Here is a 15,066-nt window from a genome sequence, read left to right on the forward strand (position 1 = left end):
AGAAAACCGTCCCCAAACCACCTCTGTCCTAGCACCTAGTGCTTTGGAACAAGTGTACAGAGGTGTCTCATCCTGTGACTAAGGAAGTGCTTAGACCCACCACTGTTCTCCACATGGTTTCCTCTGGGCTGCTACACACGGAGAGGATGCATGTGTTGGTGCAGGCTGGAATCCAAGAAGGCTGGTGGATCAAACTACAGTAGATGAAATGTTACTGCTCTCAGCCGCATGTATAGCTGAAGGCTGAAAACACCTTCCGCAACAGCCCCACCAGCTGCGTGGCTCACATGAACGCTCCCCAGCATGCTCTGTTCCGTACTAACTCAAGACACCTATTGAAATTGCTTAAGCAAACATAACTAATTTTGCTTGCGCAGAGTAGGGAGTGCTCTCACAACCCTCCTTGCCAACAGAGGCAACTGCTGTCAGAAAGGCAATTAATTACCAACACTAAAAGGGATGTGACGCCTTACTCTGGTCCAGCTTTTCTCTGGGCAAACATCCATCTCTTACCGCTTATGCAAGAAAATAATGCATTGTTCAACTGTTCTGTTTACTGTAAAATCAGTAAGTTGGAAAAAAAGACAAAATCAATTTAAAAAAATGGGGTTACATTAATCACTGACTTATTTAAACGCCCATTCCTATGGAGATCTGAAAAGATGTCAAATATCTTCGTGATGTTACCTACTGGAATGTACACATAAAAAAGAAAATCATACTGTGGCCCTTTCAAAAAGATCTGTAGAGTAAGATAGGCTAGAAAATGATGCAATATAAAGAATATGCAATTGAACACAGAAGTAACAAAAGATAAAGCTCTAGGCAAAAATCTGGATAGCATTTACTTGCTCTATTTCCTTGTTTCAAGTTGAATTTATTTTTCTCATGACCAATGGTCCAAAAATCATTAAAAATAACTGTTTATGCATTATGCACAGAAGAGGACATAAAAGGAAGCTAAAATGCTTTAGTCTGACCCTCCCACATGCTATTTTCAGGGACATCTCATTCAGTGTTTTGTGTTTAAAAGCAAGGCTCAATCAATCATTCAAGCCTTTGAACAACAACGTTGAGCAATGTACCTGTGATTAAGCCTTGTTTCCAGGATAGAATTGAGACTGAAAGAACAGTCTTGGAACAATAACTGATTAAACAAGGTTCTATTGTACTATCATAAGACTGCACTGACTTGCATATCTGAAAAAAAGTTAATACTATGGCTTCATATTTGAGACTAAAAAATAAATAAAAAAAAATTGTTCTTAGTTTCTGCTTCTTTATTTTGCAATTATCATCCACGTAAGGATTGTATGTAGGGAAAAGAAATCTGAAAGGGCTTTTTAGTGACTACTTAATGAGCTAACTCTTTGAGTATATGGCTGGTGTAATACCTAACTGCATACTTCATTAGAAATACATCGGCTGAAATAAGACAGCAAAGCAACTTGTTCTGGCAGAGCCCAGACCTTCTCAGCAGAGGCCATTCTGGAGTTTTATGCAAATTTTAATCTAGGGTCAACAGCATATTAATAGAGGAGGATGCTAGGCAGAAGTTTCCATTGCAGCAGACAGCCAGTGTACACTGGGCTGCTGGGAAAACCAGAGGAGTGAGGCTTTGGGCCACATAACATAACAAGGAGTAACACCCTTGGTGTGAGCTTAAGACAGTAACTGCCCAAAGCTTCAGAAGACTGAAGAATCTCTCAAAGAAAACACATCAGATCACAAAGAAACCAAGAGACGAGATTGCATTGAACCCCAACACAGACAACTACTTTGCAAGCAAAAACTTCAGTTAGACAGAAGCAATGAAGTGGGAATGACAGAAATATTTCGAGTGGTCACCTTCCTCAAGCAATTATTGAGTGAATGAATCTGCACTATATTTGCTGCAGGTTGATTCATTTTTTCAAAGCATTTCCCTGAGATAACTGTATATTTGTGATCTCAAAGAAGAATAGTTTTTTATTCAGCATATTAAATTCAGTACCAACAAATCATTAAATTCCTTCTAAACTTCATACAAAAATTACTTCCACTGCTGAAGAAATGCGACGAAAGGCAGCTCAGAATACAGAAAGGTAGAATCATTTAGGTTGAAAAGACCTTAAAGATCATCCAGTCCAACTGTTAACCTAACACTGCCAAGTCCACCACTAAACCATGCCCTGAAGCGCCACACCTACATATCTTTAAAATGCCTCCAGGGACTCAACCACTTCCCAGGGCAGCCTGTTCCAATGCTTCAATATCCTTTCAGTGAATATTTTTTTCCTAATACCCAATCTAAACCTCCTCTGGCACAACTTGAGGCTGTTTCCTCTCATCCTGTCACTCGTCATCTGGGAGAAGAGACCCACCCCCACCTGCCTCCATCCTCCTCTCAGGCAGCTGTAGAGAGCAGTAAGGTCCCCCCTGAGCCTTTTCCTCTCCAGGCTAAACCACCCCAGTTCCCTCAGCTGCTCCTCACAAGCCCTGTGCTCCAGACCCTTCCCCAGCCCCGTGGCCCTTCCCTGGACACGCTGCAGCCCCTCTACGTCCCTCCTGCAGTGAGGGGCCCAGACCTGAACACAGGGTTCGAGGTGCAGCCTCACCAGTGCCCAGTGCAGGGGGACAGTCCCTTCCCTTGCCCTGCTGGCCACACTGCTCCTGACACAAGCCAGGGTGCTGCTGGCCTCCTTGGCCACCTGGGCACACTGCTGGCTCATGCCCAGCCGGCTGCCGACCAGCACCCCCAGGCCCTTTCCCACCAGGCCCTTTCCAGCCGCTCTGCCCCAGCCTGTAGCGCTGTGTGGGGCTGGTGTGACCCAGGTGCAGGACCCGGCACGGAGCCTTCTTGAACCTCATCCAGCTGGCCTCGGCCCATCGGTCCGGCATGTCCAGACCCCTCTGCAGAGCCTCCTGCCCTCCCACAGATCAGCGCTGCTGCCCAGCTTGGTGTCATCTGCAAACTTGCTGAGGGTGCACTCGATCCCCTCGTCCAGAGCGCCGATAAAGATACTGAACAGAGCTGGCCCCAGTACTGAGCCCTGGGGAACACCATTGGTGACCGGCTGCCAGCTGGATGTAACTGCATTCACCACCAATCTTTAAACCTGGCCATCCATTTTTTTACCTATATTGCCAACATATTTTCAGTGTAGGTTTAGCCTGGTTTCTAAGCCTGACAAAATTAATCTGTTGTTTCCTAAAGGTATTTTTATCTCTTCTATTTACTGTGGAATGCAACATCCAAGGTCTACTAGCCTAGGCTACAGGGATGAACAGGCAGAGTGCTCACATAAAAGACAGAATTTAGGTATTAATTATGTATTTTTAGCTGACTGAGTTACATCCCTAAATGGATCATAACTGTGACTGGGACAACATTATTCCATCAATAATTCAAGATGAACATCCTACAAAGAAAAAAGAGCTCTTTGCTTTCCACAAGGAGAAAAGAAATGATGTTGCATGGCTCAGCAAAGCCAGGAATAACTGCATAATGTTGCACATAATTTATGTAGAAGAAGCTTCTCAGTTCTTCATGATGAGCAGTACGATGCAAGACAGCACACAACAAGCCAGTCATAAAAATAATTCCAGTATAGCTTTCAAAAATAAAAAAAAAACTTTGGAAAGGTTTTTGGTGCTAAGAAATGTGAAAATGCAGAAAACAAGGAGAATTGCTTTTCAAGGTTGCTGCTGAAATAACAAAAAGCACAGCATAGTATTATTCATATACATCACTTCTGACAGCAAATTAATTATTGTTGTTTTCCATGATTTACCCATAGATAAAATGGTAACCTGGGGGCAGGAAGGAGTTTTGTGAATTACCAACAACATATTACATTTTTCAACAGAGAAAACAATTGAAGATTTTGCTGCAAAGGACACATTTTTCTCTGTGGACACAGATGCCTCAAGCCATGGAAATATCAAAATGTTTTCCACAGTTAGTCATGTCTACAGAGATGAAAAAGGAATAATTCATCATCTGCTTGATTTTTGTGAAGAAAGTGATGAAACTGCAGTAGGAATATTTGAAAATACAAGGTTTACTAAAATCAATGCTTTAAGCTTCAGCCATGCATTATTATTTGCAACTGATAAAGCTAATACTAACTTCAGGGAACATCTCTTTCACTGCAACATAATTAGCAAATACTTCTTCCTGCTACCTGGCCAGCTGATTAAATACATGCAATAGCAAACACAGTACAGGTATGTTATCCTTTAATCCTGAGGATTTAAATCCATTAACTTCCTCATTCTCCAGCAGTTTTGGAATTACAGGATATATTTCATTCTATAGAGCTTTGATTACAGCAGACTTTTGTGGCATGCCTGCACAAAGTATTCTTTTTATAACTTGCAGATAAATGGATCTTAACACTGTTCTTAGGTTTTGTAGAAAAATGAAATGAGGAGGAGAAACCCTTCCCTGAATTTTTAATTTTTGCCCCTTTCTCAGAGTACTCTGACAGTAGTTTGGTTGGTGGCTTGGGGTTTTTTGCAAATTATAATCTTGTATATGACACATTCCATGAAAGTGTATTCCCAGGAAAAAAAAAAAAAACCCTAATGAAATAATCTTGGTCCTAAATGCAAATCTGCTGTAAAAACAAATCAAGACAAATGGAAGAAGACAGAAAAGACTTTGCCTTCAGTTCACCATATATTCATCATACATAAATCCTGTCCTAGGAAATCCTGTGATAGTCTAACATCAAGACTGACAACATTTACCATTCCAAAAATAATACGGCACTTATCATAGCTGAAATGGATATTGGAGGAGCAAAAATGTACATGTGAAAAAAACATACATATTCCCTAAAATAAAATGCTTGTATTTTCCTTTGACCTCCCCTAATGCCATGCAAAGAAGGTTTCTGCATGGAACCATCTGTAGCAGTTTCTCAAGGATTTTTAAAATATTACCCTGGATTTCTTTTTATTAGAAACTAGTTCCACTGCAAGAAGGATAACCAACCTTATGCAGATAATTACAGCCTGCTCTGAAACATAAACTCTTTTTTAAGGCAGGATTGCAATTTCAAAAATAAAAAAGTCACTATATTCCCATACGTCTTCTAAAAACTCGATTATCACAGTTAGAATAATTAGTCTTTCCAGATCCTACTATGTCATAGAAAACCCTAATACTCTGCAGAATGTCTCTTGAAAACTTGGTCGATATTTAACATTATGACCTCACTTGGGCAAGAGCTGCCCTTTTTTTTGCCTTTTCAGGAGTTTCTAGTGCAGCAAGAGTTTGCTTGCAATTCCAGATGAAAGGACTGCATATGTAAATATATGGACTTCATTGACCATTTTTTGTGCACTCAGAATTTGTCCATCTGCACACACATTTCTTTTAAATAAATGCATAGACAGGTACTAACGAAATTATAATCCCACTGTTTTGATTAAATTTCCAAGCTACCCATACCTACCCTGCAAAATACGTTTTCATTATAAACAATCTATTTTCATTATAAACAAATGGTAGCAAGCTGCTATCTAGCCACATGCTATTTAAAGTACCTTTTGAAGGAAGTTATTCTTGGATAACTTTTTTCTTTAATCAATTAAACCGAATTTAAATATAACATAAATTTGTGTTGTTCAGCGGGGTAGGAGGGATGCAGTCTTAAAGGGAGGATGACAAGAGATAGGCATCACATAAAAAAGGTACATTGCCAATAAATTTTTAATCCAAACTCCATTCATAAATTTTTTGTTACTACACTTTCTGTCACCATCTCTCATATTTCCACTTTTAGATAATGTGCCTCCCTAGCCTCATAAAACCAGTTACTCATGATAGTCCCACACTCGTGCTAGTAAGACTTCTAGCAAGTATGAAGCCCACAGTATGGGCTCTGATTCAACAAGCATCTTCATCACACCTGCATGTTCAAAATTTAGTTTTAGTTACTGTTATTAATGCAGCTGGTGGAAATGTGCAGGTGACCGCTAAAGGGTCTGCAAAGGTTTTCTATAGGTAATCTGAGCAGATGGCCTATATAGCATTCCATACTTCTTGTGGACTTTAGTAACTGCTTTACAGATTGTGTTTTCTTTAAGAAGCACAGAAATAACTCAATAAAATTACCATGGCCTTATTCCTATATTCTCATGCATTTTAATATCCACTTTAAAATTTCTTTTAACAAGTAGTGAAATCTGGGCTCATTATTTGTCACGTTGTTTTGATGACTTCATACTTATTCCATTCATTGAATAAAAGAACCAGAACATAACAGGCTAATTTTACCTTAATTCCTAGGAAATCCTAGTAAAATAGTAAGCTAGATTCAAGAGTTTACCTCTGGGTTCTTTCAGGAATACCCAAGAGCTTGATCATTTCCCTTCATCCCTTTTTATCTTAGATGTCTTTTCCTGCAGATGAATGGTCTTCAAGGACTGCAGCTCTTACTATTATGCACTGGTGTTATTACTCTGTGCTATTGCCCAGTGTCATAGAATGATTTACTTTAGCAGTTAGCATGCAAGAAAAAAGAATCCATCATTTTCATTTTTAACGTGACAAAGGCAGAACTTTGTGTTACTTCCCATAATTCATACCATTCAATCCCTTCCTTTTTGTGGTATCAGGATTAATGTTAGTATCAATGCTATTCTAAAGTAGCTCACGTCAGGGTTTTTCTTTCTGCTACTGGGCTGTTCTAAATTTGTGAATGCCTCCTGACTTCAAAAAGCGATGCAAGGTGTGCAGGAGTGCTCCCCAACCCCATTTAGGGGAACTCCTTGTTGCTAAGTAGCTTCTGAACAGATTAGAGGAGAAAAGGCTGTGAGTTCCCAGTTAGGCTCTTGACTTGGCATCACATCTTTCCAGAACTATTATCTCTGTATTTTAGAAGAAGTCCATACAGTCATTTAGCACACTTGTAAAAAATATGTCTGACAAAATACCAAAGTACAGTATTTCTGATTTAAGCTCAAAATATATCAGAACAGAGCATAACACTTTAATTTATTGAGAACTTTGCACTCAGCCACACTGAATCTGTATTCCCTTTCACCTCAGCTTTAGGCATTATTAATGCAGAGAACAACTGGAAAAAGGAACATAAAGTCCTCAGAGAAAGCAAACAGATGTAGGTTAATACGAAAAACCAAACTATAGATGAGTAAATCTTACGCTTTATCAGAAATGGTAAATAATAAATTAAATTATTTTTAAAAAATGCAGTCAAAGAAAGGGGCATTTCAGCTTTGTTTCTGTATTTTTAGAAGCTAACAATGTGAAACAATCTATTTCAGTCAAATTTGAAAACAATTATAAAATAAAAAAAGTTGGGCTTAAAATAATATAAAACAACTTAAAAAGCAAAGTTTACAGCAAATGCTGCACGAGACTGCACTGTTTAACACAGTGAATGAAAAGAATAGAAGATAAAAGAATAAGATACAATATAAAATCAAAGGATTTTTGTAAATAAAACATGACAAATTTCAAACTGTGGAAAAACATAAGAGGTCAACTACTAAAAGTATTAGCAATAGTCTTTTTTTTAATATAAAGAGGACACTTCATGTAAGTGTCTATTTATTACAAATAAGGCTATTTATATAAAGAAGAAACTAAAGATGGAAATAACAATGCCAAGTTTACTAATCAATACGCATTACTTCCCCTCACACCCCACACCTGACAGAGGATACCAGTCTACTGTAGTTTGCGGACAGATGACTCAGGCACCAAAACTTTTATATAAACCTAAAGCACCTAAGGATTGAATACCACAATTACATTATATATAAACCACATAATGTATTATTAAATTGAAATAAATATAGCAGCTGATGTCAGCAGTACCATTCTTCATTTTGAAGACTGATCTATTTTATAGACGGCTATGATCTTGTAAGTGAGCGTATCCCTCCAATGCATACATATCCACACACATTCTTCTCCAATGGGCAAGATGCTGTGACAGACAACTTTTCCATGTAAAACAACTACTACATTACAATTGAACATGCAAACTAATTTCCAAATTTTTCTTTCTCCTTGAAATCATTTTTCCTATGAGTATTTCTAAAAATCCAGTCTATTTAATTTTTCTCAACAAAGTTTCTTTTGGATCAACCCCCATTTTTCTTCTGAACTAGCAACAGATGCAAGTTGCAGCGTGGCAAATTTCAATTAGATAAGAAATCAGGAAAAATAATTTGACAAGGGTGGTCAAACATTAGAACAGGCTGCCCAGAGAGGCTGTGAGAACTCATTTTTTTGAGATTTCATTCACAGCCCTGAGCAACCTGGACCAGCCCTCAAGCTGGAACGAACTTCAAAGCTGGCCCTGCTTTCAGTGGAAAATTAGACCAGATAACCTCCAAAGTTCCCCTCCATGCTAAATTTTCTGTGATTCTATGAACTAAGGATGAAGTCCATTTCATCTGACTAACAGTATATCTACAGGAATATCTAGATGATTATCCTGTGAAGACAGACAAGCACTTACAGAAGCAAAATCAGCTCAACACCTTCGTTTTCTTAAGACTGGGACACTCACTCCATGCTTTTGCCCCTCTGAGAATTACAAGAAAAAAAGATGACCATCTTTGACTTGATATATAACTTCTACATAATCTCGGGTGAGAATGATTCTAGTTTGAGGAACATCTTTTGGATCAACTGCAGCTACACGTTTATGCTGAGCTTCGTAACAGATGAACTGAACAGGAAGGTAACACAACACAGTTACTTAACACTGCTTGCTACCACTTGTACCATCACCAACAGTCTCTGGATTGGCCATTTCAACAGCACATTTTCGATCCATGTAAGACAGAAGCTTGCAGTTTCTTTTTTAAATGGGGCACTATTTCAGTGTGGAAGGTCAGCCTCAAGCATGCATGTTAGAAGAGCTCTTGTATTGCATCGTATGGATAACAGATTGAGATTGATTATTTTTTTTTACACAGTCTGCATACGTTTGCCTACAGAATTCGATTTATTGGGTTGACCAAGTCTGGATTTTTCTACAAGCAATTCCAACAGAGGGCAGTACTCCTGACGAACGAGCCCCTAGTAATTGACAGGCATGCCCAGGGAGACATAGGGACAGAGTGTTCCTTCATTCCGTGTGAGGTATCAACAAGCCCCGAGGTCACAGATTACAGAAACGTTTAATAAAGGCATGTAAATAGTGATCATGATCCCATCCTGACAGTGCAGACAATCCTATGGTATCAGATTTTGCATTCCATCAGGAAAACAAAAGAATTTCAGGAAATTCACTGGGCAAAGATCATAAAAAAATCATCAGCTGTTAATGAATGTAGCGACCAAGAACTTATTACTACTTCTGTTAACTGTAGTATCATACAAAAGCAAAGTGACATGCTAAAAATTCCTATATACATTAATTCTGTTTTCCAGTAACAGATTTTGTAAGATTTGACTGAGAGTGACAGTCAAGAAAAGGGGACCTTTGCCCATCTTGTCTGGTTGAGTCTCCTCACAGCAAATGAACCTGCTGTTGTTATGTATTACTTTGTTTTTCCTTCTTAGGCAAGGACTGTATTGGCTCAGCTTTGCAACAAAAGCTGTTAATATCTTTTATTAGGAAGAATGCTACCTCATTATGTCCACATTTCAGTGATGAGTTCTTCACTATAAAGTCTATCTGGTGGTCAAATCCACCTGAACGTCTGCACTATAGTAATTTTAATATAAGGTTTTAATTTAAATAGTTTTATCTCAATGACTAATCATCTATTCATAAACCTGGAGCACAGGTTACAACTCCCACCCTTCCAAAGGAGAAGCTTAAATGAGATGACAGACAAAGCCAAAGTCTCCCTCTGTTAAAACACACGTGACAAGCTGTGCCTAACTAGAAAGTTTCTGAGGCAAAGCAGTTTTGTCAGAAACTGCTGGTTTCTTCAACTGAAAGCACTTTGCAAAAAGCACGAGTTTTAATTACACTCCATGCATTTCATCCAGCCACCTATAGCACACACAGTTACAGTCCATCAGAAATTGTCATTCTTCCCTAGCAAATCATTTGGCTGGGAATTCAGGATCCTTATCTGCAAGTCAGTCTAGGTACAGGACAGCCCCAACAACCTGCCATTTCCCCCAGTTTCTCAAGCTCAGGAGAACTCTTGCTGCTCTTCCACATCCCCAGGTTAGATGTAGCCTGCTGAATTTCTCCCCTCTCAGGCACATATAAGGCTTGTTCTTGGGACTACTAACAGCCTCGAGTACAGTCTGTACAGTCCAGTCCAGCACAGGTCTGAAAGAACACTTTGCAGTGTGCAGGATCTGGCTAACTGTAATTGCCATACCTTATTTCATATACATAAGTACAGCATACAAAACCAAATTAAAAGGTCCACAATGTTTGCTACTTGACCTTTCCCTTTCTGTCAGCATACTCATGAAACCTGTTGTCATGCAAAAAAGCAATGCTTTTGTTTGTTTGTATTTTTTTAACTAAGTACATCCTCCTGATACTTAGATTCTAAGTCAACTGATACTAACAAAATACAGCTTCATCAGACATCCTCCCTCCATACATGTGCTAGCCTTGCCTTCACTTTGCACAAAAATGTGTTATAAGATACAATGACAAAGTTATATGGATGAAGGTCAACAGACTATACAACATATAAAGAGTTACATGTGAAAAGAGAAGAGAAATGAGTATACCTGTTTTCATAATGCAGCCTTCAACTCTGCATGCTTTATTCCTCCCTCAAACACTGCCATTCCTTCCCCCACTGAGCACTAATTTCTGGTTTGCCAAATGACCTCTGCAAAATTTACAGTGAAAAGAACAGGACCCACCTCCTCCTGTATGAAAGGAAAGCTGAAGCAGATCTCCAATTGCATATAATGACTTTGAGTCTACTTTCAGTTTTCTTCAGGTGCAAGGATGAGAGGAAGCTGTTTGTTATATGTGCAAACTACAGCAGGGTTTCTTTAACTTACAGATTTTGTGTCGGGTTTCTGTGGGCTTAAATGCAAGAGGGACTTAAGTGTAATGCTACAAAGAAGGTCCTGAAACAGATGTGATGGCATCAAGTGAAGAGTGAAAGCCGGCAAGCATGTCATAAGGTTAGATAACTCTTCCTGCAACAATACCCTTTGCAGAAAAAGAACTGTTACAAAGAAAAGAATTTCCCAGAGGAAGAACCCTGTGTGCTTTAAAATAATCATTAATTTCTGTCTCAAAGACTAACCTAAAGCCCCCAAAATAAACTTACTTGTTTTACTTGAAAGTGAGTGAATACAGTCACCAGTACTTCCACCTCAAGGATCCTGGCTGTTTGCCTAGACTTACCCGCTTATGAAGACGTTCTGCTTCCTCCTGATATGCAGCAAGCTGTTGTTTCCATTGTTTTACATTGGCAGTGGACTCCAGCAGGGCTGCTGTGAGCTTAGCATTATTACCCTTGAGTGTGGCCAGTTCTGCCTCCCAATGCTTGCTGATTGTCGAACTGCACAGACAGAATGAGAATGGTCAGAGCCCCCAAATCTCTTCTTTTTTTTTTATTTATTTAAAAGGTCTTATAATTATTTTTTTCCCAAAATATCCAGCAAAAACAGAACTATGCAAAAATCCCAAGACTGAATGTCCAAATGAGAATCCAAATGCTCAAATCATCAAAAAAATACATTCAGAAAATACATGTATATAATTATTGGGAAAGAACCCCTACCCTCCCAGCTGAACAGTATTTTTGTTTGGTTTTTTTTTTTTTTATAAAACATTAAGGATGATGAAATCCACATCAGCTTCCCAAAAGCAACAGTGTGTAATTCCAGAATATATATATGATTAATCACTATTTTAATATATACATATTGAGTTAAAGTGCTTTTTAAATCTATTACTTCATGAAAAATACAGTAGAAAAAGATTTGTCACCAACTGGACTAAAGAGAGCTAATACAGTGCTTTGGAACTACAGCTTAGTGTCTTAACGCAAGCCTGCTATCCCTGAAATATGCTTTATCAAATACCATATTTAATTTGTACTTGCAAACTCAAAGATCTCAAATTTCAACCCCATAATTCCATTAATATGCCCTTCCTCAGTAATATCAGCAAAGAGACTAAAGATCAAGGAGCATGAGCACAGAGATACTACTGCTTTTTTGCAAAGAGGAAGCTGATGTTGGGGTTTACTGAAGCAGCCTATAGAGGAAGTATCTGCCTATAAATTCATTATTCTCTGAGCAAACACAGGTCTTTGATTTTCACAGGTAATTAGTTTGCCACCATCCACAGACCCTATCTTTGCACTCAGTATGCAAGGGAAAAATATTCCAAACACATCAGGTGGATATATTAGTATGCAAATAGATTGTTAATGCTTACTTGTACAATGCTAACAGCATGTGAGGTGCACACCTACACTTACATACAGAAAATAACTCATTTTACCTAATTACCTTACTATTACAGGCATCATTGAAAACCAAAGACCTGTAACTCTGGCCAATGTCATTTTATATATAGGTTTGTGATGAATTATGAGGATTTACTACAGTCTAGTTATTTATTATAATAAATATTTTAATATGCTTATTTTAACTATAAATTATTACTATTTTGCATGTAAGCTTATTGTTTTGTTTAACTTTGTAGATATGAACAATGAAACAGTCTGCCACCATTTTGTCCACCAAGTTTCTTTTTTCCACTTCATCCGCATGCACAGCCCATCCCACCAAAGCACGTGACTCCTATGAATGCTTCTTAGGTATTGAAAATGAACCAGCCACCAAGGAACATTCATTACCAACTCAGATCACATCTACCATTTCACTAAAACATGATGTCTGATTCTTCCACGCTCCAGCATTTCCTTCCAAATATGGTGCTTTGAACAGCAATACAAGTTCCTTCAGAAAAGGAATACAGGTTCTTTCAAATCACTCTAGCATTTCATGATCTATTCAACTGTTTAGAAGTTCACCACCAGAAATTTTAAATCTTAAACAACCAAACTAAAATAATGATAAGCCTACTTCATCAGGGAACACTGGCTTGCATATTGAAGATGAGAACAAATTCCTGTAACAATGCCTAATCTTCTGTTTCTCTAATCAGATTTACTTTTCACTTAGAGCGGCACAGCAGATTGACAAATTCTGTAAAAAACATGCTAAAAAAATCTACTTCATTGTCATATTTGTAAGCCCTCCTTGATGTTCTGATATAGTAAACAAATATCCTTTCCAGCCATTTTACGCAAGGAAGTGGTTCTTCTTAGCTGTCCTGCTATGGCAGGACTAGTAGCAAATTGTGCGTGTGACGCCTATACATGTTTACAAGATGTGCCTTGCTACTCATTTTTCCCCACGGAAGAAATATACACACAAGATTTTATATTGATGTAATACAGCAGACTAAAAGCTTTGTATCTGGGACAGTTACAGGATGAGAACTGGTTCATTACTATATATCCTAATTTAATATGCAAACAGAGAAGTGAATGGATTTTTTTCAATGCAATAATGCGTACACCCACACTGATAAAAGGTAAACTTCTAAGCCATGAAGATCCCAGAGGACAGACTCTCAGGCAGTGCTGAATAATAACGTGAGGGGGAATTTGTGGCATGTTTCACCTTCATCTTTGTCCAGTGCCCTTACTACCTCCGAAGAAAACAGTCAAGAGCTCTTAAATTACTGCTCGTATACTAGAATGTCAGCATTAAATATGAAGCATGTCTTTTCTATTACCGCTACGGCTACCCTGGTTCAAAAGCTAGAAGGTTTCTTTGGAGCTGGTTATTTTTAAATAGGCTGTTTTCAACAGGAGTGCACCACTATTATTTCTCAGTCATACTTTTTATCCCTAAGAGATCTACATAGTGGGCATGAACATGTCTATTGTAAAGCAGGTGTTATTTGTTTGTAGCATGTACTGCTTTTTTTCTACAAATAATTTCTGCTCTATCTTCTACAGATTGTACTATGGCTCCACAAAAACTGAAACATATTAGTTATATCAGTCTGGTTTTGTATCTGATAATATACAATGACTTCCCAACTATTCAAATTTATCCTTTTTCTTACAAAACTCCACATTCTCTGACATAAACACAACCGTGTGATGGCTCATACCAGGAAACACAGAACCAAATAATTTTTTGTTTCATAAAATCATAATTTGATTAAAATAGCCCACAACCAATCCTGGCAGTACTGACTTACTTTTCTCAAATACTTTCTTGACAAAGTTAAAAAAAAAAAACAACAAAAAAAAAACCCCAAAACAATGAAACAATGATTTGTGGATTATTTTGATTAAAACTGGATTTATTTGGATTTAGATTAATTATTTTAGGACCAGACAAAAGCACACCCACAACAGACCATTCTTAAGCTAGACTACAAGTATCTTCATTGATGCCTGCATCTGTAGAGCTACATTGGTTCAAATTTGTCAATACTTCCAGAGGAAACGCTGAGAAACACATGGCTCAGACACAATGAGAATTCTCCCTTGGAAAGGAAGATGCTGGGACTAACACACGAGAGGGGGAACACACAGATCCAGAAGCTGAAGGTCATGTGTGGAAAATTCTAAGGGTTCTGTTAGAGCCTGTAGCCAGAATTTTGATGGTGGAACAGCTGCACTACAGTCCCTCAGGTCAGGTACAGGAGGGCTGCACATACTCTTTCTCTCTAGAACTTTTTACTTAATTCCTGTCTGAAAGGCTTTTTGCTAAAAGGAATTGATTTTGCCCTCAACGCATCAGATTCTTTCATGGGAAACACACAGAGCTCTGTTGGTTTGTCTTAACATTTGTAAATATCTAAACCAAACCCAAATAATTCCTCACATATTCCGAGATTATTTGTTTTAGGAAGCACATGAAATATGAACATCTACTCAGTGATCACAGTGATCCAAACTGCAATGCAACTTCCACCAGAAAACCTTTTAATTTTGCACTGTGGTGCAAAGAGCAAGGCTGTTATGTACATAGTGGGGGAACACAGGCATACATGTTAGCAGTCCGGTGGTACAAGAATTCAACCTGCGTACACGTTTCATTTTTTTCTGAAAGCCATCCAT

At 38.3% G+C, this 15,066-nt stretch overlaps 1 protein-coding gene across 1 annotated transcript in view; it reads right to left on the reverse strand.

Moving 5' to 3' along the window:
- Positions 1 to 15,066, reverse strand: part of HOMER1 (homer scaffold protein 1) — a 96,291-nt gene that overhangs the window by 13,356 nt on the left and 67,869 nt on the right. The window contains exon 6 of the mRNA XM_055791559.1: positions 11,313 to 11,469. Coding sequence (XP_055647534.1) covers positions 11,313 to 11,469 — 157 coding nt within the window. The remainder of the gene's footprint in view (positions 1 to 11,312; positions 11,470 to 15,066) is intronic.

Source organism: Falco peregrinus, chromosome Z (genome assembly GCF_023634155.1).
Source record: "Falco peregrinus isolate bFalPer1 chromosome Z, bFalPer1.pri, whole genome shotgun sequence".
Lineage (NCBI taxonomy): Eukaryota > Metazoa > Chordata > Aves > Falconiformes > Falconidae > Falco > Falco peregrinus.